We start from the raw sequence: 26,157 nt of genomic DNA on the forward strand, positions 1-26,157 counted from the left end.
AACACCGTGACTGAGAGTGACAGTTTTTTTTTTTTTTTTGCGATGTCTGCTTTTATTTTCGTTCCAATAACTTTGATGCTAATGAGAATTCGCGGCTTAACGTCGACAGACAACTAGCCAAGAACTTTTATAACATAACAGTGTCATATCAAAGATATATGTACGCTGAGTAAGATGGCCTCCTGGCCATCGGAATATGTCGTCCTTCAATTCAATGGTGCGTAGAGCGTTTCGGTGTTCCTGGACGTGCCTCAGCTGATGGTACAGGGTTTCACGTGCTCACTATACATGCGAAAGGGGCCCCGCTGGATGTTATCCGTACCGAAAGGCGGGGCGTTGCTTTTTAACAGAATCACCCGTAGTTTTCCAACTAATCTGAAGAGTTAACACACTTCACACTCAGCACTATACCAGCCGCCATGCGGGTGTCCCTTCTATAGTTAATCGCGCTTTACGCAAACTGTGACTGGTCCTCAGCTGATCGTACGTGCCATGCTCTACAAGGTCATATGCGGACCTACCACCTGTGAGAAACGTGGACCCGCCCAACGTACGGTACACGTATAGTTTCATGCCGCAATCCCCATGAAACGAGTACAGATATTCTGGCTTTGGAGGGACTTCCCTTCAACAGACAAGACCGCCGATTAGAACCTGTGCACTTGAACATTCCTGGACATAAGACATGCCCAGTGTGCATGTAGTCAAATGTTTCGTAGACAAATTAACTTTCACGCCTGTGCCATCCGATGTGATTAACCTCCGCTTAATGTAGAGTGCTGTTTTATCAGCTGCGATATCTCACTGGGGATACTCATGCCACCTACGTATTATTCTTGAAGAATGCGCAAGTGGCGTGCCGGTCACATATGGGCTGGCGAAGGAAGGAGATACCGTCACGTTGCAGCGGCCGAACCTAGCGAGAGTATACCACATTTCTGAATTCTGGTCATTTTACACGGTAGTGTGGCTTTCAATGAAAGCCTTCTGCATTGTCTGCCCCCTTTCTGTCCTCTTTATATATTTTCGCTCTCTTTTTATTGTACTGGCACGCGAGCCATACTTCCGGATATTTCCAGAGCTAAAAATCCTCTCGGTATGGCTGGACATTTTACTCATACCAGTTTGCCTGGAGAGCGCTACACTTGCGTTTGCCGTGGGCGATAGCCGCTATCGGTGCGTTGCTGGCGAAAATTGGCTGCAAAATGGAAAGCAATATGTGAATGGCCCGTAACCTGTTACACCGTAAGCGTTGGCGCGACGAAAAAGAAGGACACTGACACAGGACACGGTGAACGGCTCGCTTAGGTTGAACGACAGAACAGGTAATGTCACGACACACATGGGGGGAGGGGGGAGACGCAAAAAAGAAGAAACAAAAGTATCAAAAACAACGGGATACTGCTGGTAACGGCACATAGTTAAACGAGTAAACCAAACTGCAATGGGTCACCGGTAATTTCGTGCGGAAATGACAGCGTCCTCGCTTCCGTGTCAAGCGTTCCGATAGGCAAGGTGCTTTGTGATCGCTGCGTGTTTAAAATTGGTTTCCCAGTCGATTCAGAAGCAGTATGGGTGGCTGTTGTGAAGGGCTGGCTATTCCCTTCAGGACTACAATGCCAGGCATCGCCACAGCGACGGTAATGCTGCGTACTTCTCCTACATATGAATGCATGGAAGAACATGAAATCCACAACATCAATAACGAATTTTTGACATCTTGATTTTGACACTTTTTCTTTTCTTTTTTTTTTTCAACAGCAGCTGAAAATCGCTGTTTACACACGTGACGCACGCTTGAAGTTTGCTTGCGTAGTTTATGTACACACAGAAGAACACAGTCTATTAGCCAGGTTCACACAGTCGCGCTTTACCGCTTTCCAAAGATGTTTCTACACTCTTAAAAAGGAACTTCACCGCATAGCACGCTCCTAGCCAACCATAATCTCGAATGATATCGTTATCTGCCCTGATTTGTTGAGAACGGCAGGCGTACGCCTTTTCTGTGACAATTATGAACAGCATAAGTGTCACAAAAAAGGCGTACGCCTCCCGTTTTCAACAAATCAGGGCAGATAACGATATCATTCGAGATTATGGTTGGCTAGGAGCGTGCTATGCGGTGAAGTTCATTTTTAAGAGTGTAGAGCCAGGCACATCCACCTCAGCACCCATAGCGTGCGTCGTCTGCTAGCGTACACACAGAGGTCAACCCTTTTCCCATGATTCTTAGAAAGTGCAGAGACTGATGGGGTTGGAACGCGCGCCGGCGCTCACCCACATTTAACAAAAACCTAAATTAAAAATCTTAATCGTATCCTGTTCCTATACATATAATACCGTGACAAGAAGTGTGAAGTTTTTCGCACGAATATACACATTCACATTACACTCTTAGAAAAAAGGGCGGAGCAGTTGTACCTTTTAGGAGGTACTAGTAATCGCATATGTTGTGCCTAAAAGGTTGCAAAGTTCTACCTGCTACCTATACGAATGATAGGGTTACCGGTGAGCGAGGGGGGCGTACGCCTTTTTGTAGCAATTTGGATATATAATAATTGCTTTTATCACCCCTTTTACACCCTTTATCAGACGCTTATGTTGAACTAGGTGGTAATTATAGATGTTATCACCTTTTCACACCCTTTTCTTTCTTGGAGTGTAATTTCGTTTATGCAATACGTCGGTTTGCTTTTCATCTCCACACCCTTCCGTTGGTATAAGATGTGCTATTTTCATTGCATACGGGTGGCGCGTCTTCAGTATAGGGCGTTGTTTAACTTCGCTATCAGCACTGTTGTTCACAGACGCACGCGAGAAGGAGGAAATGTCCGCGTATTAAAAATAAATAAAATCTAGTTGAGTGACGCCCATCAGAGGTCTTCTGCTCCACTTGTTGGAGGCGAGTCTCGGTGACGCAAAAATAAAATAGAAGGTGGACAGACAGAACGGAGCAAGCCTACACACGAATACGTAGAAAATTCTGGAACGTGGGGCGACGCACCCATGTGCTGAGGTGATGATTTCATTCAGTTTCTTGTTGATAGTAACGCGTGCTCAGTGCCGGAAATACACTTTCACAAACTCTACTTCGACTACTCCTTGCGCCGTTTTCATGGAGTACCGACGCCGGTTCGATTTCACTATCCATCCTTGCGTCCCATCGCGCATGCGCGATGCACGTCCTGGTACACTGCAAAGCACGTACAATACAATACGTGCATGTAAATACTTCCACCGAGCCTTTCTCTCTCCCTCTCTCTGGAATTTTCCCTGTCTATATCACCTTACGGCTACTCGCGCGGTTCCAGTATTGTCTACCCCGGTTTTATCGCTCCACATGAAATCTGTAGCGGATGTGCTCCTCTTTGCTTTCTTTCTTTTTTTCTTTTCTTTTTTTGCTGTCGGTAGTCAGTTGTCGGCGAGTATCAAGGTGAGAAACTTGCCAGTTCATTTTACCTTCTACAAACTTCCAGAGCACAATGGGAACAGATACACTTATCCCCGATTTTGTATTAGTTTGTACTACACTGCTTAGTGTGCTGCTTCGACGTAACTGTCTGCCTCGCATCTGCGCACTGTCTGCCTGACGCTAATTTGCATCACGTGAGTGTTTCCGGGAGAGTAGATGAACATGAATCGTTCTTCTTTTTATATATATATATATATATACTAAACATATAATCATCAAGTGATCCAGTTCCAAGCTCTGCATGCTCTCTATTTGTTATTATCACAGGCATCTTTTGACTAACATTTGCGTATTACACTTTAGCAATTTCATGTAAGGTTTCGGCGTTGCGGTTTGGTGTAGGTAGAATTAATATAATGTAATGTATTTAATATAATTTTAATTAGTCATTAGTCAAATAGTTTTCTTGTCTGTCAGTGTCCCTGTCTGTCTTGTCGGTAGTAAATTCTACGGTCAAAACCTGGTGGCTCTCCAACGGAGAGAGGTTTTACGTGATACAGTTGCTCAAGTGTGTTATTCGCTTATGACTCAATTATTATTAACTAAAACTTAAATATTATTATATTATTATCTGACCATGAGCGCTTTATGCGACATCAAGGACAAGCGTGTAGTTTTACATCTCATATTAGCCAATCTGTGCATTCACACGTGCGGGATTTCCCAGAATACTCCAGCGGGAGATGTTTTTCGCATCTTCCGCTGGACTACGCCTTGGGACGGCTGTCAGAGCAAGTGGCGAAAAGTAGCGGCGGCGCTGCTATCGCCAACTGGCAACTACAGTGCGCGGCGTGCGGGCATGCTTCGCAGAGCGTGTCGTCTGTGTCTCAACAATTTTACGAACTGATATTTTCATTCTCTTGTATTCTTTTGAGAACGATTAATTGTAATTAGTTGTAATTCTATTCTTGTTCTGCGTCTCCACATAGTTGTCGATTGCAGCGCTGCCGGTGGCTGTTGACGCAGTGATAGTTCACCATATGGTGATAGTTACGCGAAGAGCGCGGTCGTTCCACTGTCCTCTTCTAGTTGCGATAAAACCCCAGTGCAGGGGACACGGAGAGACGAAACACAGACGAGGCACTGACGTCTCGTCTCTCCGTGTCCCCTGCGCTGGGGTTTTATCGCTTGTACCACCAAACAGCAGGATTTTTATCGCTTTTTAACCTACTCTTCTAGTTCACTGTAGTCGTAGTATTCTGGGGAATGTGGCTCGCGTGAATACGCGGTTACTTTCACACCAACACAAAAGGAACGGGATTCATCCGTTGCGTCGTTCGTGATTGATGATCGATAGAAAAAAAAAACGCAATGTACGATTTCCCTCTTCTTGTCAAGAAGCGCGGTAATGCGGAGAGATCTCTGATTGGTCCTCCTCAAACGACCTTCCGTGATGATCGGACGAATCGGTTGAGGAGACCAATGAGAGCACGCTAGGAGCTTCCGGCTGGAATTTATCCTTATAATTACCAAATCTGCCTTTGTGGTTTGAACTCTACGTGATACACAGTATAAGAAGAAGAAAAATAATGATTTTACTCCTTTTGGGGGACCAAAGGCATTGCCTCAAACATTAGTCTCCTCTCCTTAGAGACTGAATGCAGTAACGTTTGTGTGAAGTTTAAGAGGTAGTTGGCAGTGCAGGGAGTAAAACAATAAAATCAGGAGTAATTGCAATCTGGCTTAGACCGTGTAAGTACCCCCCCCCCCCCCCAATGGACTCCTTTTTAGAGTGTAAGTGTATCTTTTTCCCGTAAAAATGGCAGCGCGCCCGTGGTTTGCCCCTTTTTGGCGGGTAAAAAAAAAAGAAGGAAAAATAACTCCTACTTTGCTAGCTGAGAGAAGTCAAGTCGTCTTGCATAAACCGAGGGTAATTTTTTTTTTTTTTTCTATTCGTTGACAAACGTACGTTCCTATTTCACTGTTTAGTTTAATAGAGCGGTTCTCGAGGAAAAAATAAGAAATACCTTCTAAGAACCACTTCATTTAACCGTATAACGTTCGTCAGTCAGTCATTAAACGTGCATTGTGTGTGCTTTGATGGGTGCCCGTCGTCGAAACACAAACGAGGCCAGGTGACTGGAGTCACTGACGCGTGTCACACGCGTCGCTGAGCAGAGCACGTAATAGCCGCCTGTCTTGTATGGCAACGAGAGGCAGACGACACGTGCTGTAATTTCCACGTACGACACCGCGCGTTCGAATACGGGACCACCTGTTGGCCCCTTGCCACCAGGCAATGCCTAGCATGCGGAAAGCACTGTCCAGTCCCACCTGTGGTTGTTATTGGGCTTTCCAGTGGGAAAATAAACGACCTCTGCCCGAGAAACGTCATCATGACGTTGGTAGACAGACTGAAACCGAAACAAATCGGAAGGGGAGGGCTTGGTTCGACGAATGGACACTTGTTCGCTGCCTCCTATTGAAAGAAAAGTAGGACCGAAGGTCGCGTCCCTTTCAGAGACCATCGTTATCCCCTCAAGACCGTAGCTTTCGGGCGCGACGTTGTTCGCCCCCCCCCCAGCTTCGAGCGTAGTTCAACTCTACCAAATTGGTGGCGCTGTCGAACACTATGACGTCATTTGTCTACAAACAAGGACAGGTCTATTTACTGGAGAGCCACTCTAAACTCAATAGCAACTTAACTACTTTTGACGAGTAACTGTAACTAAATTATGTTTTAGTTTCAGTAACTTAGTTACTTTCAGAGTCATGTGTAACTAAGTAACGTTTTTTTTTGAGTAATTTAGGCGGCTTTGGTCGCCAACCATAATTGCGGATGGAAGTGCAAGTGCTAGTTATCGAGGTCTTTGATTCCTAGAGGGTAACTGTAAAGTAACTATACTTCGCTTCAATTCAGCAACTATATAGCCGGAAGTAATACCTCAACGGCACGAGCACGAAAATGCCACTACGTGCTTCGTAAGTTGTGATGTCATTCGTGCGGTACCGCACGGGCGGTTATAATGACATTTGCCTTTATGCCATTTTCTGCTGAATTCGCCGCAACCATTCGCTCATGAAATGCCTACTCTCGCTCCCATTGTCAGCGCACAGAACCAATTTTAGTTTGTACAAAACCACTTTCTACTGTACGACACAATGTGATTTGATAAGTTTGAGCTTTCTCAAACATCGTTAGACGAAAGAAGGCCCAAGTTTACTTACTTATTACCCAAAAATTACTTGAGGTGCCGCCATATTGCTAGTTTTGGATTCATCACCGGTGTGCAAATACGTAAACTGACAATGTTATTCAAATATACATTAGAACTGCTTCACATGAAGATCCATTGACATTATTTTATTTCAGAACACTACATGCATTTTCAACATGTTTAATTAACTAAGTTTCTTTTTATAAAGTAGCATAGCTTATAGTAGTAGCATATCTTACTTAGTAAATGCCGCATCGACGTCATGGCGTTTAATGTCATTAGAAAATGACGTGTGGCATGAGCTTCGCAATGTCATTGCATCAGACCGTGATTTCATTTTCCCTTGAAAAAGTAAATAAGACATAACAACAAAATTCAATATATAACGTAATATAATATATAACAACAAAATGTAAAAAAAATTACTGCACCCAGCAGCAAACACACATTTTTATACTCTGATTTTTAGTTCGATAGAAATGGGGGCGAGCGCGTACGCAAGCCCCCACTACCAAAAATTGCATGTCCCAGCTACCCCGATTTGGGGAAGTGGCGGGTTTCAACCAAAGCGCAGTGCAATGCCTTAGCCTCCTCCCGGGGAGCCTGCCTCAGTGATCACAGGCTACCCGACACCAGGTAAGTATGCCCTTCTTTGCGTCTCGAGCCACCCCTAAGAGAGCACTGCATACAAAGCGAGAGGTGTTGGCTGTAGCAACAGGGGCGAAAGCATCTACTTATAATGCCTGCCTTTTAATAGTTTCTGCATTAGATGATTTGCCCTGTCGTAGTTGTACTGTTTCTTGTTTAAATTTGTGGATTTTCAGGGGTGGTAATAACTGTAACTGACATTATGACAGCCTTGATGGCAGACGACAGCCCGCGGTCGTCATCATCTCCGTGCAAATAGACGAGTTCAGAAAATCCCAGTGCTCTTTGCGCACGCATTGCATCCTGGGCGTTTGCTGAGCGGGGGAACGAAGAATAATCCTTCACATTTCGCTTTCGCTGACCTTGACACGTCGTGGACAATGGACCGGTAGGAAAGAAATCGGAACAGTTTGGAGACCACCCGTTTCTTTCGTATTAGTAAACTCCCGCAGTTCAAAGCGACGCTAAGCACTCTGGGATTTTCTGAACTCGTCTATTGTGTGCATCGGCTTTGGTATGCTGTAAACGTATTTTTATTCGCGATGGATTAATTTTCGCGAATTTCGCGACCGCTAAAAGATCGCGAAAAACTGTACTCGCGAACACAGCTTGAAGATTATCCCGCGAAATGCAGCAGCCCTGAAAATTAAATACTCGGGAATAACTTCGAAAATTACTGAATGCGCGATTCGCGAAAATTAATTCATCGCAAATAAAAATACGTTTACACTATTTACGATGTTCACATCTAACTCTTTGACGCGAGGTTGGTTTATAGTACGGACCAATATAAATATAAATATATATTTGTTTAGTCCACAGAGGTACTTTAAGTACCTTACTCATGATTGCCGATATAACGACTTGCCACCGCGTTTTCACCATCAGTTGAACGATGTTCCGGTACCCGTTCCTTCGGTATTCATTTTAACGATCTTTTGAAAGCAACGTGCCCACTGCGACGGCTCGTCACTCACCACATCATCGTTTTCCTACGGAGCCCATCATTCTGATGCTAGGATATCGTGTCGGCGCAATAAATTTCGCGGCCTCGCAACACGCGCCGCACGAGAACGAAAATGAAGGCTTATAAAACGTCCACGAATATAATGATGAAAATACGGTTAGTGACCTTGGCGGTGCATTTCATAGGGTTTCCTCGGCGGCGTGCGAGAAACCCTCAAATTGCGTGCGTGCCACCCGCCGTCCGTCGTCTGCTCGGGAAAGGTCGTCTGCGAACAATAGAGGGCGACACTTAAAAAAAAATTTTTTTTCTTCTTCTTACGTTGTTGTGCTCGTGTTGTGGCGGTCACAGTGAGAATAATATTAACGACATCGTCATTCTGTGTCGTTACAGGAAAGTTTCTTTTCTGGCCAATGTAAGTCGCTTGACACGGATCGCATTAATTTGTGAAGGGCCAAGTTTAGAACTGCGTTTAACGTGCGTGGAAGGGTACTGCACCCTAGCGGTGAAACACCCCATGTCATCGTCTTCGTAGATTTGTCCCTTCACACAATCAGTTCATTTTTCTCTCTCTCTGCCTTCTCTGACTTTTTCTTGGGTGAGAGCCTCGAGCACGTTTTGTTTGCGTCCACGGATTTCGTGCAGCGACTTTTCTCTCTCTTTCTCTCTTTCTGTTATGTCTTCTTGTTTAATCTTTCTGAGGCGATGCTCGTATAGGAAAGTGAAAAAACACACACACACGCACTGCAATTGGTAATTATGTGTCCACGTTTACTTTGTATTTTGCAAGACGAGCCTTGTTTCTTGTGAGTATACCTGTCTTGATTGAAAACGATACATTTTGAAGAATTAGTAACGTTACGAAACTCCAGACGAGTGGTGTAGCCAGATGGGGGTTGGGGGTTCAAACCAGGGTGTCGAACCACAAAAAATACGGGTTCGGTTCGGGTTCGCGTTGCTTGGATTTCGTTCCGGTTCGGCGGCGCCAAAAATCGAACCGGTTCAACGCTTCCGTGTTATATCTCCCATAAAACTGCTTTTATCAGGAAATGCGTGGGTAATAGGTTACTGCTGTTGTCTGCATTGACGTTTTTAGTGGCCAGGTACTCCCTTTAGCGAGAGAAAGGAGAAATGGATGAACACTTGCAAATAGCGTCCACGCTGACGTCCAAGCATGTAGTCCTGCTACTGCATGTTCCCAAAATCTTTTTTTTTCACATGCGCAAGTGCCAGCACGATACACTTAAAGGAAGCCAAATAAGATAGACAGCATTTTACATAGACTACGTTACTGATCCGGCACACTGCATTCGCAGTGTGAATCTGAAACCCTACTGAAGCATGTCGACAATAAGTCTGCCAACCTTGCTCTGTCCCAGCTCAGAGCAGTGTACCAGTTAGTCCACAACATAAAAGCAATATGTCACGACACAATTGCACTACTAGAAAGCAGGACTACATTTATTTTTCAAACCACCATCAATCATACAGGCACCGTTCTGCGTATGCTCCTTCTCCACTTCTCATGTTTCTGACTTCTTTAATTTTATTGCTCACGTGTGAAGGGAAGTGTTGGGTGCTTGCTTAATTCGTCCTATTGAGCTACACAACTGGCCTACTTCATTCCTGCTTCATTCGGTGGCAGGCCACTCACCTTTCAGAAAATACAGAAGTTGCTGACAGAGGACGGTCGCGTCTTCTGCTTGGAAAACCCAGCGGTTGACAAGCATCCGCCTGGCGTGGCGCCTCCTCTCTGAAGAGAAGACACCGCAGCGCGTGCGTTGAGCGCTAGCAGCGGCGCTCACGTGGACGACTGCGCTTTAGCGCGTTAAAAAAGACGCTGAAAGCATACTTACTATACGTCCTCGTTTGACTGCTAGGTGAAAATTTGCGAAATCCGTAATATGGAGACCAGTGTGTCCTCGTTCGTGGATTGAGAGGCACTTGAACTCTTAGTCTTAGGGGGCGTTCACACGGGCCGATTTTTAGCACCAGCTCAGACCAACTCGAAGCAACGTCTTTGGACCAACTTCAAGACGGTACCGTCTCCACGTTCACACGTACTAACTCGTTAGCTCCGCCCACAACCAACCTTACGGCAATCGGGGTGTATGGGTTCAACTCCAACCACTGGTGACTTTTTTTTTAACTGTCATTAATCAAAGCGAAGTCATTTTATTTCGCCAGAAGATCACCAGTATCTCCAAAAAATGCCTACTGATACGTTTATATGGCGCTAGTAAAAAAAAAAGAAAAAAGAAAAAAAAGAAAAAAGAAACATTCTCAAGTACCTCTGTAGGATTTGGACCCATGCCAGGCAGTACGACAGGAACGAAATCGCTTGACGCCCTCGAGGGTCACTAGGCAATGCTCCTCAGGTTGATTGGTTAGACCACCACCAACACTCCGAAGTTTTCGCTCGGCGACCGATTCCCAGCAACTCGAGTTGGTCATAGTTGGTGATGTCGGCCGTCTGCCACCAACTCCAAAGTTGGTCAGAGTTGGTGCAGAAAGTTGGCCCATGTGAACGCCAGCTTATGCTGACTTCTTTTATGTCCGAACCGTTTCGTTGCGAACCGGTTACCGCTGTTCTTTTTTCCGGTTCTGCGCCGGTTCGGGTTCAATACTGTCATGAAAATTTTCGGTTTGTGTTCGATTCCGGCAAAAAACGGTTCGGGTTCGGTTCGACACGCTGGTACAAACCTCCCCGAAGCCCTACCTTTAGCAGTGCATTTAGGAGAAGGAAAACGAGAATGAAATCCTCTCCCCCGTATAGAACGGCAGGAACCAAGAAACGGTTCTATCAGGCGTTTGAACAAGGCCTAACACGTTGAGCCCTCCAGACGAACCCGGAGTGATGACATCACAGTGCGCCAGTCACGATCGTTCCCAGTTTCCCAGTGGGTCTCCGAAGCACGACCTTTCGTAGCGCCACAATATACCCACAAACAACTAGGAGCTTGAGATAACGCCTCGTATTCTCTCTATGCCCTCCTCTCACTCTTGCGCTACGTGGACATCACGACGTATACTAGATCGTAACGACCATGACATTTGCACTCCTCCTGAGGCTAGCAATGGCGCTGGTCATCGGCCTGTTTATTGCTTCTTCGATCGCTATAATGTATGACTTGTATTCGCGCTTGCGTTGGGATTTTCGTACAAGCAGTGCATGTCCCACGGGATATGTGTCCTTGCGAAAACTGTAGATTGGCGATCGTCATTCGTTCTATGCAGGGACGTCGGAACAGGGGGGTGGGGGTGGGGTGGGGGCTGCCCCATCACAGAACTGGCTGGGGGGCAAAGCACCAGTTTTGCCCCCACCACCAGTTTTGCCTCCCCCCCCCCCCCCCACACACACACCACCACCAATCTCTGTAATCACGTACACTTTGCAACTTCGCAAAATTGTCGACGGCACGGCGACTCATCGAAGTGGTCGTTACGCATAGCATACTTCTGTGCGCATCAAGGAAACAACGATGAACAGACCCGACGAAACTATACGACAGGTAGATGGCGAATTCCGAACTTGCTCGCCTCACTGCGTAGAAATATCACCGCTTAGCATTTATTGTCATGATTCTATTATTACTAGTCATAGCTCGCTTTATTATCTTCCTTACGAGAGGACACACCAGGTATGTTTAACAACCCCCGAACGACCCCCCCCCCCCCCCCCATACTTGAAAACTGATTCTATGCTTTTGATGTGTGCTGTATGCGCATGCCCATGCTGTCGCCTGCAACGACTGTGTGTCCGCTTCTGCCAGTTAAAAAAGCAAAAAAAAAAAAAAAAAAAACTGCAACTGTACAACCACGATGGATATCCCTCGGGTCGATACGTTGTGCCTCTACTGTAACTGATAAAACAGCATAAACGCAGGCGAGTTGGTGGAGGAACTTCATACTGCAAAAAAGCCTTAGTTTGGGCAGGACGACACGGAAGGACTCAAATCATTTCAAATGACTCAAGTCCTTCTGTGTCGTCCGTCCCTTTTTGTGTGCCCAAACTGAGGCTTTTTTGCAGTATGGAGTGCCTCATGCGGACAGTGTTATAGGAGTTGCTGGTCAAGACATGGTCGACACAGTTGCTGTGGCTCGTGGTGAATACATGAAATTGTGCTATTGCAACCCACGTGTCCCACATTGTATTTCTCTATGCTACGCGGAAGTATCATAAAAATGACTTCTGGTTTTGAGAAGTATATGTTGTCGTAAGGGTGCGTAGTCTGCACCGAGTCTGGCAACATTGCTCCTCGAAAGTCGATTACCGTCTCCTACTTGAAACACAGCTGTTGGCGATCTTTCAACGTGAGGAGGAGGGCAGAGACCCGGAACAACAACGCCACAAAGCCCGATCGCCCGAGCGACGTGACGTAACAATTAGGAGGCCGCCAATCACGACGTTACTTTCACCGAGCGTAGCTATGGAAACGAGCCACCATCAGCCGCATGAACAGCCAGTAGGCAGCCACAGAAAGCCGTGTTTCAAAATCGTATGTGGCGATTGGCTGACATTTTTGCTGGCTGCTACGATTGGCGGACGTTATTGCGTTGCCCGGAAGGCGCCCGCGGTGACATCACTTATTGCTGGAGAATCCGAAACAATGAAATTTTGTGAGTTATTTCGAAACTTCGTGGAAGTCTTTAATGTTTAGTAACGGCATTTATGTTTTGCGTCTTTGAGTGTGGTTCATTTAATCATACGAAATCACTCACTCACGAACGAAAATAAATATTAGTTTCTTTTTTTTTTTTTAAATATGTAATCCGCACTGACACTTTAAACGCAAAACGCATCTGGCTTCAAGTGGCTTCCCGTGCGGCTCGCCCTCGTGGTTTCGCTGAAGGCATGGCCGTGATTGGCGGATTCTTCGTTTGGGCGTGGCACCTACGTCACCCCGCAAAGCGACCTAGCCTTGTTTACTATATAGATGGCATCGTATCGAGTCGTTGTGTTCGTGTTGACAGCGTCACTTTCAATCAGGGGCGTAGCCAACAAGTGGGGGGGGGGGGTTCAAACCCCCGGAATCGTACTTTTGGTAGTGCATTTGGGAGAGCGAAACAAGGGGGAAATCCTCATCCCCCATGTAAAGTCCCCATACAACCGCTCCAGAAATATTTTTCTGGCTACGAGACCACCTTCAATTATTCATTTCATGACAGTATTTTTTTCCGTCTCCACACACCGGGCAGTGCACACAACAGTAACGCCCCAACTGGAAGCATGATAAAGTGCCCCGTTTATAACCGTGCGCCGTGCATTCATATTTCAAGAGTAAAACGTGTTACACAATCGGTCTGGGCCGTGCACAGGTGTACCTCTCGCACGGATAGCTACAAGGCCACTACTCCACTGAGTGGGGCTAATTCTGAAGGTCTGAGAAAATAGAGCCCGTTAGCAATCAGGTTGTCGGTGCAACGTTTTATTTTTCTTTAATACCGCTGGCCCCCGAAACAATTTGTATTCTGCGTATAGGTTTGTTGGACGATATCGCGCAAGTTTCTTCGGACGAGTTGCACTTGGTTTCTCTAATGGCCATCCAATGTTTCAGTGGCTATCCACATACATGACAGTGTCACAGTTACTTCGATAGCTTGTTTTGTTCTTTGTTGGGAAAGGAGGTGAGCTAAAGCGCGGCCCGTAATGCTAGGCCATCTTGAGAGAGAAAACAACAACAACAAATAAGTAATGTAGTGGGATGTTTCGCCGCTGAAGCGACACCCTATCCCATTGCTTGAGGGGGAGGAGATGGTGAATGATGAGGAATGTTCAGAGTTCACGCAGGAGCCCTGTTGCTGCTAAGAAGATGATGACACACTTTTACTTTCACCAAACGCAGAAATAACTTTCTAACGTGTATTACCTGTCTCTATACCAAAATATTATGTACGTTTCAGCTTTTGTTGCGTTGTTGTTCCGTTGTTTGAGACAGTAGTGATCATTAGTTTTAGGTTTGTTATTTCTCTTTCTGAAATTGTTCTGACCTGTAGCGGTTATATCTCGAAGTAAAGCGCAAACATTCGAGTCTTCATCGGCAAACAAGATCCGTCATATAAATACGCTGCGAGGGGCATAAATATAAAGTGGGATGTGTCGAAGTGTCAGTCGCCTAATACTGAGAAGCAGTGAGATTGACAAACGTAGACCGAGAGAGAGAGAGAGAGAGAGAGAGAGAGAGGGGAAGCACATGATGTCCAAGAAAAAAAAAGTGATGTATAGCAGTTTCTATAAGTGATATTGAGCTCCGCGACCTTTGACGCTCACTAGCAAGAATACACCGGAGAAAAACAACAAAAAAACAAACAAAAAAAAAACATATTTTATTAGGCGGGTCGGAATCGGATGCAGCGGTATGCTTAACGCGACCACTGTCCACTACGTGGCGCCGCATATGAGAGGCCCACCGATGCATGAAGCGTTTCTCAACTAGGCCATGTGGTCTGGCCGCCCCCACTTTCACCACAGGCCTCCTTAACCACACAATGGACGCCGAACTGCTATTGTTTTGCCTTTTGCTTCTTAATTTTTATCTTGGCTCCTCGTCCAGTCCACTAGCGATATGTGCCCCCGTGCGGACGCAGCCTTTATTATTTTTTTTTTCCCTTGCTCTTTGTGTATGCGAGGTCCGATTGTGAAAAGAAGATGGACTTCCTTTCAGGCGCGTCTTCTCCAGTCGGAAGTTGACCTACGGTGGTACTTCCTGCACGCGAAATTGGATTGGTAAGACAGGAACTGTTATTTTAGCTGCGCGATACCGTAAGGTTTCGGAGTATCCGGGAAAGTATATGATACAGGTTCCGGATGCGTCGAAGATTAATGTAATCAGTATATCTCGTGCGGCGGCGCGGCGTGAAATTGGTAGTGAGCAACTTGTTCGAACACGCTTTGCTATGTTGTTCTTATGCTGGATGATACCGGAGTGAAAGGACGATGCCTGAGTACAACAAGATAAACCAGGACGTTGAGGGAAGCAGCTGGTGATAAAATGCACACTGCAGTGTTAAAATAGAACTTCACCACATAGCACGCTCCTAGCTAACCACCATTCCGAATGATACCATTCTGTGTCATGATTCGTTCAAAACAGGGGGAGGAGCCTATCTGGGACAAGCATAATGTGTCCCAGATAGGCGCCTCCTCCCATTTTCAGCAAATAAGGACACAGAATGATGTCATTCAGAATGATGGTTGGCTAGAAGCGTGCTATGTGGTGAAGTTCTGTTTTAACAGTGTGGTGCAGCTGCTTATGACGATAACAAAATACTATACGGGGTTTGACACCAAAGAGGATCACCTTGGAACAACAGCGGTTGGAATACGTCACTAAAACAGAACTTCGTCACTCAGAATGGCATCGCTCTGTCTTCTGATTGGTCAAGAGGGGTACGCCCCTTGTTTTCAGCAAATCATGTGACAGAGCGATATCATTCTGAACGTTGATCGGCCTTGAACATGTTACGCAGTGAAGTTCCGTTTTAGAATGCACACTCACTGATAATTACAAAGCGAAAGTACAGCCGAAATAATGTCTGACGTAAAACTCTCTCTGTGTTGTCTGCTTTTTTGCCAGGGTCACGTTTTGTCACACTTTCCTCCTTGCCTACATCCTTTCCCGTTTTGCTGTGATTGCCCCCTACAAGCCACCCCGCATCTTATCTATTGATAAACCGCGAGCGCGCTCTCTCCCTTGTGAACACGTGTGTTGCTCGTCATCAAGGGTGAGTAGGGAGAGCGACCCTTCGACTCTGGATCTGCGATGCTCGTTTTTCGTTTCAGAAAAGCGAATTCGTAGCGCTTGGTTTCTACCCAGCACACTTGCATGTGCAACAATAATTGGCGACTTCAATTGTTCTTACATACATATTAGGTGTTCATCACGTGCACGCTAGACATTTCCATTGCAAGCTGCCGTCAAACATTCCACACGTAATGGGAACAACTTTTTTGTCAACTTTCTCACAGAAAATCTCCCATCTCTCTGTCATCACCATTGAACATGTTCTGCGGCGCCTGCACATGAGAAGGAACCCGCAGAGACCTACTCAAATATAGGTTTACAAGAACTGTTATGTTTGTCTAAACGCTCGCTGGAACCCCCCCCCCCCCCCCAACGCTTCCCCAACACACGTTTTGCACCACGATGAAGCAAATAATGCGTTCGTCAGTACCTAATGTACATTCCGTCCCAGTGTTCTTTATTGAGGAGGATGACGTGAAAACATTGCGCGCACTTTCGCCACACCTCGATGCGTGTTTCTAACGCACGTACCCGTATAGCGAACACGCAACGGTATAACAAATTGCGAAAGACGCTCATAAAAACCCCTATCCTCCGCACCTGAGTACTTTCTGTCATCACTAAATGCTATCACATTGCCGCACTGAAACGCTTGCATCATGAACCGTACATAAACTCGGGCAGGCATAAATAAACATGCGTCAACACAAGCTTACGCGAAGAGGAGAGAGAAGGAGTAGTCTTTTTGGTCCGTTCTGAATTATGCCAAGGAGCCACTATTGTGGCGCCACGTATCGGTTGGTAAAAGCACCTCTTCCATGTGGAGCCCCTGGAGCCATAAGGAACGGGGCAGTGACGTCAGAAGTGACGTTTCATTACGTCAAAAGGCGCGTGGATTTGAAACATTGTGGCAGGAACGAATGTGTGCTGACCAGAGATGGAGGCACTCAGTTACTCAGAAAAGGTAATTGCGGAACAGTTACACAGATCAGAAAGTAATTTAGTTATACGAAAAGTTACCGGAACAAGTACGTAATGCTGTTACAATCAATCGTCAAATCTAATTGGGTTGCTCTGCGTTATTTCATGGAGGCGGCATAGCCTGATGGGGGTTTTCTGGGTCCAATCCGAATCCCCCTCCACGGAAATTGTACCTTTGGTAGTGCATTTGGGAGAAGGAAAACGGGGTGTAATCCTATTCCCCGTGTAAAGTTCAAGTAAAAACCCACCCGAAATGTTTTGCTGGCTACGCTGCTGCTTCGTTCGGTGTCCACATATTACAAAGCCTCCGTCAACATAATAATCTTGCTCATGCCAGAACTTTATAATTTATAATGATAACAAATATTTGTGTGAACAACGAATCTCGTATGCAGAAAACAGATCACCTAACAGTATCGAGAAAGCACATCTAACGTCGATGTTAAATTAGTCGCTATATGGTACTAGACGTGATGCTCATAATTAATGTGGTGTGTACATACCACCGTAAAACGTATTTATGAAAGATCGAAAGCTACATACATAATTGATTGGGCGTGATGAGTGGGTGTGACGAACAGTAAAACATTGTTTGAGTATAGTATGTGTGTTACATGAATGCTAAAACATGTGCACAGCAGAGCCGTAGCGACGAGGTGGGTGGGGGGGGGGGGGGGCGAGAGGTGCAGCCGCCCCGGGAACCGTCGCGAGAGAGGGCGCCGAACGCCAGGCCCTGGCACGTTGGTTGGACAGGATAAAGCGGGAAGGAAGAAAATTTGAATTTACGATCTCGGTAGTGCAAATAAGCGTTTTCATTTCTCTGTTTACGGGGCTTCTGACGGCAGTGGGTGAGGGGGGGGGGGGCGCTTCAGATTTACTCTACCCTGGGCGCAAACTTGCCTCGCTACGGCTCTGGTGCACAACCATGAGAAAAATAAGAAACTTGATCGTATCACAAAATACTTAGCCTTTGCAAGGAGACAATATACCGCTGGCACAGGAGCTTCAAAGGTACAAGCAACAGGGTACAGGTTACAAGCAAAATGTAATTAAATTTCGGTTACAGTCGCTCATTTTTCGAAGAATACTCGAAATACTCATTTACTCGTGATGAATTGTTTCACAGCTCTGGTTTTGAAGCTGGAGAAACTTTCTGTACAAAGTCCGTGCTTTTGTTGTATGGCTAGCATTTTTTGGGTCTTTGGTCTTAAAAAGTTTTTCGCCTTCTGCGTTCCAACGTGAGTCAGTCAGAAATGTTACCAAATGGGACAACACCGTGCAGCATATCAAGACAGAGTTGAGCTATTCAAACAACTTAGGGAAAAAAGGTGCTGACGCCCAGGAATCGAACCTCAGAAAACCAATTCTTTGCGATTCGATTCCTTGCGATTTGATCCCTTGCTCGAATCCTTGCGATTCGATTCCTTGCGTCAGCATCTCTTTTCTCTGAGTTGTTTAAATTATTGGGCGTTTGGGGCTTAAGTGTCTGTGTCGTCCCTAATTATGGTCTGCTTCGGCCATTTGTTTACGAGTTGAGAGTTGGTGCTGAAAAAAGAACACAAAGCCCTTCCTCGGTCTCTGTTCCGTTAGAGCCTCGTTGACGGTCATAGCTACAGCTGCTTCGCGGCGCTAACACGCAATGCTAAAACAGGTCTATTATTTTCTTCCATAAACCTTCATTTTTTTGCTCTGTCTGTCTGCACAATGTCACTTCTAATGCGCATTTTTTTCTTCTTTTTTATCCCTTCCACATCCATTCCCTTCTGCACTACCCCAGGAACCAATGAACTGATGACCATGGACCGGCGGATCCCACACGTCCGCGACGTCTTCAGCGACCTCCGCCAGTACGAACAGTCTCCAAGGGCCAGGCGCAAAGATGGCTCCCAATCGATCCCACCACCGAGGGCACCCTCAACGCCACCTCCGCAACACAACCGCGAGGCATCCAACAACCGCCAAAATCGCCCAAACCAGCCAGGCCCGAACAACACCCAGCAGCCTCTTACAGAGCGCGACTTTAGGCACCTAGAGCGCCACCTGTCCATGAAGAAGACCATTCGCAAACAGATCAGCCGCAACCTGGCCCAAGCCTTTGTGGAAGATCCGAAGGTGCTTGGCAATAATAATCAGAACCAGACTAACCAGAATCGGCAGGCGTCCAATCCACAAGTGATCACGTTGACTAGGGCCAAGATATCAAAATCTGAGCAGAACTTCTTGGACATGCTCAAGACCGGTGAAGACGCCAAGCCTAAAGAACAAGAGCAGTCCAACAGAGATGGTATTGAGCAGCCAACGCAGAATTCCTTCTGGAAGTTTCTGGGAATTCGAAGCAAGAGCAAGAGGTGAACGACGTTCACGCTGAGTCTAAGATGAACTGTGGTAGGAAAATGTGCCGTGTTGCAAAGTGACTGCAGTCTCCACCGCAAGGTGTGTCTGCTGTGTCTTACTGGTTGGTACGCCTCAGTGTTGGTGGTGACAGGGATGCCTTTCTTGGACAATCGAATGCAGTAATCCCAATCAAGATGCCAATTGCGAACAGTTGGGGAGGAGGGGGGGGGGGTCGCTTTTGTATTACACCAGTATAGCGATGAAATACGAAGCCATATACATTTTGGGAGGAGGAAAGCTCCTCTTCTACCGATCAGCCACAGTGATTGAGAGCCCATATGGCAGGGCGTAGTAGCAACGAGTTGGTGCTTTTTATTTGTTTGCTTTTTTATGTGGAAGATGCTTAGAGTACTCCCAGTGAGTATGATGTGTATTTATTGTAGAGATGTTCGAGATTTCGTTTTCTTGCTTTTTTTGTTTCATTAACACCCGGCGTATTTGATTAATTAGGGTCCCAGTTTCACCAACCCCCATTTGAACCGAGATCAGCGGTCCCTCAACGTGAATTTAACCCTCAACTCTGTTTCACCAAGGGTATTTCTTGTCACTGAAACATTCATCGTGTCACTAACTAACACTGCAAAAAAAAAATTTGAGTGTTCACTTCAAGTTTTAGCGACCCTCGATCTCGGTTCAATGTTAACCAGCGTTAGTAAATCTGGGCCTAAGAAGTCTGTTAAGAAATGTGAGGTTGAAATGCATGGAGGTATGATCAGCTACTGTGTACAAATTCGAAGTGTTCCTATCTAGGAGCCTACGAGCTCGAGGTATGTGAAACGTGTCTACAATACGCGTACTGGTCACGATAAGGCTTTCAGGTTCACAAATGTAATGCATTTCTCTAAAAAGTGCTGGCGTATCTAGATATGTTCGTCGTGTCTGCTTGAGGACACAAAATCCAGACCAGGGGCGGATCTAGCCCCTCACTGGGGGAGGGGGGTAACCTAAGGAGTTGGGAGGGGCATCGCCCCCCACCCCCACCCCCCCACCCGAATCCGCTACTGATAGAAACTACTTTTGTGTGAAAGAAGTTTTGTAAAAATTTAGATCGGTGGTGGGCTTTACAATTGTTGTTTTCCTTGTTTTTTTTTAAGAAATCGCAGGGACTACATAGAGCATATACATGTATTGCATTTTGCTGGCTGACAGCTGTGCTGACTCGAGAAAAAAAAAAAACGTTTTGGTTAACACATACAAAAAAAAAAAAGTTAACGCGAGCACGTCATCCATTTTTCTTTTGTAGGGTGTAAATGTATATTTGGAGAGAACGTTTGTGTTGAGGACGGAGCGTTTCTCTGTACATAAGAACGAATGCTGGGCTTTTCGAATAAACACGATTGTTCCTTACTGGTTCTTATCGTCGGGAAAAAGAAAAATGTCCTCCACCCGAAGCAAAAAGTTGATTTCCGCATCACAGCTTTTCAAAAACGTAATTTCTAAACGTCTGAGGCAAACCCATGGAAAACATCCAGACAGCACAGCCGGCTCCCGGTTTCGAGCCCAGGTCACCACCCAGGTGACATCTCGGCGTGAACAGCCATCCCCGTAACCACTAGGCCACGGGAGCTGGTAGACTCCTTCGCAGTATAGATGTGAGGATGTGAGCCGATCGCAACAGGCGATTTTAAACGCTGGCTTCCTCTGGCTACCAGTGGCTGATGGCGGCTCCACTTACGGCCGCCAAGAGTAAGAGAGTTTTTTTTTTTTTTTTTTTGCAAAACTGCTGTCATTCGCCACCAGCGGAATCGAATCTCACTGCCGATTATTGAAAGGTATTTCCTGGGTTTTCAGACAGATTTTGCAGGCAAATGTCCCGTTTCAGCACCTGCTTCCTCTCACACTCCTTCAGCAGTACTCTCTCCACCACACTCTAAGAAAAAAAAGAAGGAGTACTTCTACTCCTTTTGGGGAGTAATTGCATTGCCACAAAAAATAGTCCCTTTCGGGAGTAAATGCACGGGAGTAAATGAATGTCACAGAGTGAAGACCGCATTTCACACGCTGTTGTAAGAGTCCCAGGTACATAATTGGTGCGCATGCATGAAAATACTTTGAAGCAAACCGTCAACGGTGGTATATCGAGTTATATAAAATCTTGCGCCATACTAGGGCACAATTTGCGAAGAAAGATGCGCTAACTGTTTCTTACTCTGTGTGGCTGGAAAATTGCTACGTTGTCTGAGTTATACAGCCTTATGCTGTTCAAATTGACCAGCGGCACATATTTACGTAGACTGTTACATTCAGGAGACCACTCGCGAAGTTTAGTGACAAGTTGCGGTCCTGGGGAGTAAATGTCGGGACTAAATGTTGGGTTAGAGGACTAAAATGTGGAGTAATTGCTCAATTGCTGACTAGGGGAGTAGAAGCTGCAATTACTCCAGGGGTGGATTTAAGGATCTGTCATTGGGGGGGGGGGGGGGGTTCTTAAGGAAATTTCGTGCTTTGCGGCGCATCATCATCCAGGAGATAGGGTTTTTACATAGGGAACACGGCCGTATGGGGGGGGGCGGTCCCCCTCCACCCCCTGCTGTCCACCTTGCCCCGCTCACAGCCAAAATTGCTTCCCAACAACACTACACTACACTACACTGCAATAAAGCCCACTACAACACTACACTACACTGCAATAAAGCCCACTACAACACTACACTATACTACACTGCAATAAAACCCAACAGATTCATTTCAAATCAACTATAGTTCACTCTTAATTGATTACAGTTTCGCATCGCAGCGCAACGTTTCGGTCGCGAGCAATAGTCCATCGTGATCAGCAATATCAAACAACACAGCGCAACATAAAGCAGGTTCCCAGTTCGGGTGACAGCGATCAGAAAATGCCGCCTGCCACCTTGTACTGGTAACGCTATCACTCCTGACGCTACCAGATTTCCGGTGATCGCGTATGAAGATCCAGGTAGCCCTACGCCGCATTGGCTTGCTCCGAGCGCAAGCAGCAGGTTTCCGAAGCACGCCTCGTTGTCCCCCTTGGCACTGCCGAGTGTGACAACGCCAGTAAGAGTAGTAATGCAGCCTAGAAGCTGGATGAATCGCCAACAGCCGCGAGAACCAGCCAGAGTACGCGTGAAGACGAGCCCGCCCACATACAAGGCCTGTTGGGTAAGACAGTCGGAGCATAAGCAACAGGCAACTACCGTTACTGCCTTGGAGCGTCGAGATCGCATTATTCTTCGCTGTCCGCGTTACGGACACTTTCAGGACAAACGAGATTCCAGTATGGAAAGCTGCCTTAGCCTATGTCTGGAGCTTTGCTGGCCTCGGTGGCCTCGTGTCCGCCTACTGATCCTCAGGTTGCGGGGCAGATTTCGGCCAAGGACGCTAGCAACTTGGTGGTCGGATACAAGTTGCTTTGACAGGGGGACGTTAACAAGGATGTGCTGAGCTTTCGGCGCTCGTTGAAGAAAAGAACTCACAGGTGGGCAAAATTAATCCACAGATCGACAACCATGGCGTCACTCATGATTACTGTGTCGCAACGTAAAACAATGCGACTATCCTTGCGTTTGTTGACCAAGAGCGTGGGAGGCCTCCTTCTCCTGGATGCGGGCCAACAGGACGACGAGGAGGGCAGGCACTTCACAAGCCTGTGCTCTTGCCTAAGCGATGGCGCACCGTTACCGTTGTTTCGCGTGCTTCTGCGTTCTGCCATGGCGCTTCGCCGTCCGTTAACCGGCGTACGCGCAACTCCCGCTTGGCCTCGTTCCCATGTTGACTGGCTGACATGTAATCAACATGTCAGCCAGTGCGCCATGGCAGAAACTTTGCGACACACGAAACAGCGGTAACGCTGCGCCATCTCTTAGGCAAGAGCAGACGATTGGGAAGTGCCTGCCCTCCGCGTCCTCCTATTGGCCGGCATCCAGGAAGTGGAGCCTCCCTTGCTCTTGGTCAGCATACTGCAGAGCCATTTATAGGGCGAGTTTGGCCATTCTCTGATCTTTTGCCGCCTCATGGGTGGAGCCTATTTTGACGTCAGAGACGTCGTTGCGCAGCCCAAAAAGCCTGAATCCAAGCAGAATCCGCTTATCAGCCATCAGGTGCGCGCCATTTTGATGCTGTCCTCCAGCTGGTGGACAGCTTTGCTGTCGCACTGAATGCAATCTACATGACCCACAGCCGCCTGTGGGGGCTTTGTTGTCAAACTGGAAGAGTTCAAGGACGGAGGGCTTTCAAAGGACGATGTACGCACGTGTCTTCCCTCCTTGCATCGTAAACAACGATCGGCGTCAATATGGCGTCGGCGACCGGTTGACGACGGGACAACAATAGAGCACGGAGAGGGAGGTCGCTTAGCCGTGACGTCGTATAACGCGATTCAAATTTGGCTCCTCCTAATGGCCAAACTCTCCCTATAAACGGCTCTGGCAAACTGGGACCATGAGCGACGCGACAGTGGTCGGGTTTGTGGATTAATTTTGCCAGGGTTCTTTAACGTGCTCCGAAATCAAGACTCACAGCACACCACGTCCCTCGCGGAAGATGGCGTGTCTGAGCAACGTGTAGTACCCTTCCACCAAGTTGCCACCGTCCTCGACCGGGTTCGAACCCGCGATCTTGGGATCAGCATGCGGACACGCTACAGACCGAGCCACCGAGGGCGGCATCACACTGTACTGTTAGCGCCTTGTGGGAAAATGTAATGCCAAAGTAAATTCATCACATGAAGATGGTCACTCAGGCATAAAGAGATCATGAGTAATTGTAATACGTTAAAAATGCATCTGGTTAGAGTATTGCCTTCACGATGGAACACCTACGGGGAGTTTTCTGACTTACCGTCCGGAGCACAAGCAGCATGCCCACAGATGGCGTAATGCTCGAGCATGGTCGCCGCGCAAGCATAGGATAAACTGCTAATGCAACTGCAGAAGACGCTTCTATGCACGTCCGGCTAATGAATATCAGAGACAAATTCCAGTGCTCCAGGTGGGCAAGAATGGACTGCGTCAACCTCTCCACCTTTCTTGATATTGATTGATGCTGGATGAAGTTGTCGTCATCGAGCAATAAGTAGGACACGACAGCTCCACAAAGAAAACCGTAGCAAGCCACGAAGTAGACTGCTTCCGGGCTCAGGTGCAGGGTGTCCACCACGACGCTGGCGAGGGCCCATGACATCATTGACACAGTTGGCTTGAAAAGAATGCGGCATTCCCGTAAGAACTCTCGAGAATTTATTTATTGGAGTCACTGAGATCGCCATAAGGAATATCCAAGTTCATTACTGCACTCTTAAAAATAAACTTCACCACATAGCACGCTCTTAGCCAACCATAATCTCGAATGATATCGTTATCTGCCCTGATTTGATGAGAACGGAAGGCGTACGCCTTTTTTGTGACACTTATGCTGAACAAAATTGTCACAATAAAGGCGTACGCCTCCCGTTTTCAACAAATAACGTCAGATAATGATATCATTCGAGATGATAGTTGGCTAGGAGCGTACTATGAGGTGAAGTTCATTTTTAAGAGTGAGGATTATTATTATCGCAACGCGTACCTGATAAAAGGACACCTGCTTTGCAGCGTGCTTCAGATCGAGTACAGCCGCGGTCGTTCCAATCGCGATTCCTTGAATTATGGCAGCTGGACTGAAGATATGGTTCAGCTTTAGCAGGCAGCTGCTGAAGCCCATGATCTGGCAGGCAATAATCAGAACCCTTCGAGATCCCCATGGGCAGGGAAACATGTACGCCACGAGGGAAGAGATTTGCTGCATTGCAACTACAAGTCCTATGTCACGTTGGTTCAATCGGTCGTGCATATAGACGCTATAATCGTACGGCCATTGGATGACGTACGCTGCCTGGACTACAGTAAAGACCACCATCGCCCTGTCCAACCTGTAGCGAAAACGAGATATGGTGGTAAGAGTGTGTCCCCGATGGAGACATTCATTCGGTGACTTTCTATGCGGTTGCTTGTGATGAGGTTTTGATGCAGTCCAGGGACACTCAAGAAGTTGAAAGTGGGTGCAGTGGCATAAAAGGGGGGCAAAACTTACGAGCAGCTTCTTTGAATTTTTTTATCTTCCATGGCTACTCCTGTCCTGCTGTTATTGTCGTTATCGTCGACGTATTCTTTCTTCTTCTTCTTCTCCCCAAGAAGATGGCCGCGATCCGCAAGGGGGATTGGCCAGGGCTAATTCAGTATGATACTAAGGGCTAGAACCGGTTGGAGCCGGCAACGAATGAAATGAGATTATCTGCGATGACAGGATTCCATTTTCCGGTATGGGACGCACCGAACGAGAGTAATGCGCATAATGAGAGGGGCACGCTGAACCTTAGCAGTGGAAGGGTGAGGGACTGTAGGCGAAGGCGGCGGTAGGTACTACAGTCGAGAACAAAATGTTGGAGGGTTATTCTTTGTCTGCCTTACACTTTCTCGTGCTGCACGCTAGAATGTTCTTCTTCATCCTGCTAATATGTCATAGTACACCATTCTGCGCGCACTGCTACGTCTTCTTCTGCTTCTATATACAGTGTGGCACACAGCCAAATGCCACGGATCAATGGGTGAGTACAAGATAGGATGAAGGGATGAGACAAAAGATTAAAAACGGTTATGATGACGAAATGAACGATACGACTGCATGGAAGACGGCTGATGGAGCGGAAGAGGCTAAGGAGAGAATACGAATAAGGGAATGGAAAAGATTTGGAAGGGGATGATGAAAAATTTGAGGCGTATTGTCGAATAAAAGGGGCAGCGGGGAAAGAAGTGGTCCATTGTCTCATCACACGGACAATGCGGACAGTTACAAGAC

The 26,157-nt window shown here is 46.7% G+C and overlaps 2 protein-coding genes and 1 non-coding gene across 7 annotated transcripts in view; 1 reads left to right on the forward strand and 2 right to left on the reverse strand.

The window, feature by feature from the left end:
- Nucleotides 1-20,709, forward strand: part of LOC135392771 (uncharacterized) — a 62,515-nt gene extending 41,806 nt beyond the window's left edge. For 3 of the 5 annotated variants that reach the window (XM_064623491.1, XM_064623490.1, XM_064623489.1), the window contains exon 2: nt 18,746-20,709. In XM_064623491.1, the coding sequence (XP_064479561.1) occupies nt 18,760-19,320 (561 nt within the window). In that variant the 5' untranslated portion in view covers nt 18,746-18,759 and the 3' untranslated portion in view covers nt 19,321-20,709. The other 2 variants (XM_064623493.1, XM_064623492.1) reach the window with 2 other exon arrangements.
- Nucleotides 7,111-7,274, reverse strand: LOC135393588 (U1 spliceosomal RNA). The gene has a single exon (XR_010422688.1). It is a non-coding gene; the product is annotated as a U1 spliceosomal RNA (small nuclear RNA).
- A 1,345-nt stretch (nt 20,710-22,054) lies between the features above and the next one.
- On the reverse strand, nt 22,055-25,544 carry LOC135392772 (uncharacterized). The gene is made up of 4 exons (XM_064623494.1): nt 25,393-25,544; nt 24,889-25,231; nt 24,163-24,519; nt 22,055-22,478 (listed from the first exon to the last, which is right to left on the reverse strand). The coding sequence occupies exons 1-4, from the start codon at nt 25,422-25,424 to the stop codon at nt 22,056-22,058; spliced, it is 1,155 nt and encodes a 384-aa protein (XP_064479564.1). The 5' UTR covers nt 25,425-25,544; the 3' UTR covers nt 22,055.
- Nucleotides 25,545-26,157: the final 613 nt, after the last annotated feature.

This window comes from Ornithodoros turicata, chromosome 4 (assembly GCF_037126465.1).
Source record: "Ornithodoros turicata isolate Travis chromosome 4, ASM3712646v1, whole genome shotgun sequence".
Lineage (NCBI taxonomy): Eukaryota > Metazoa > Arthropoda > Arachnida > Ixodida > Argasidae > Ornithodoros > Ornithodoros turicata.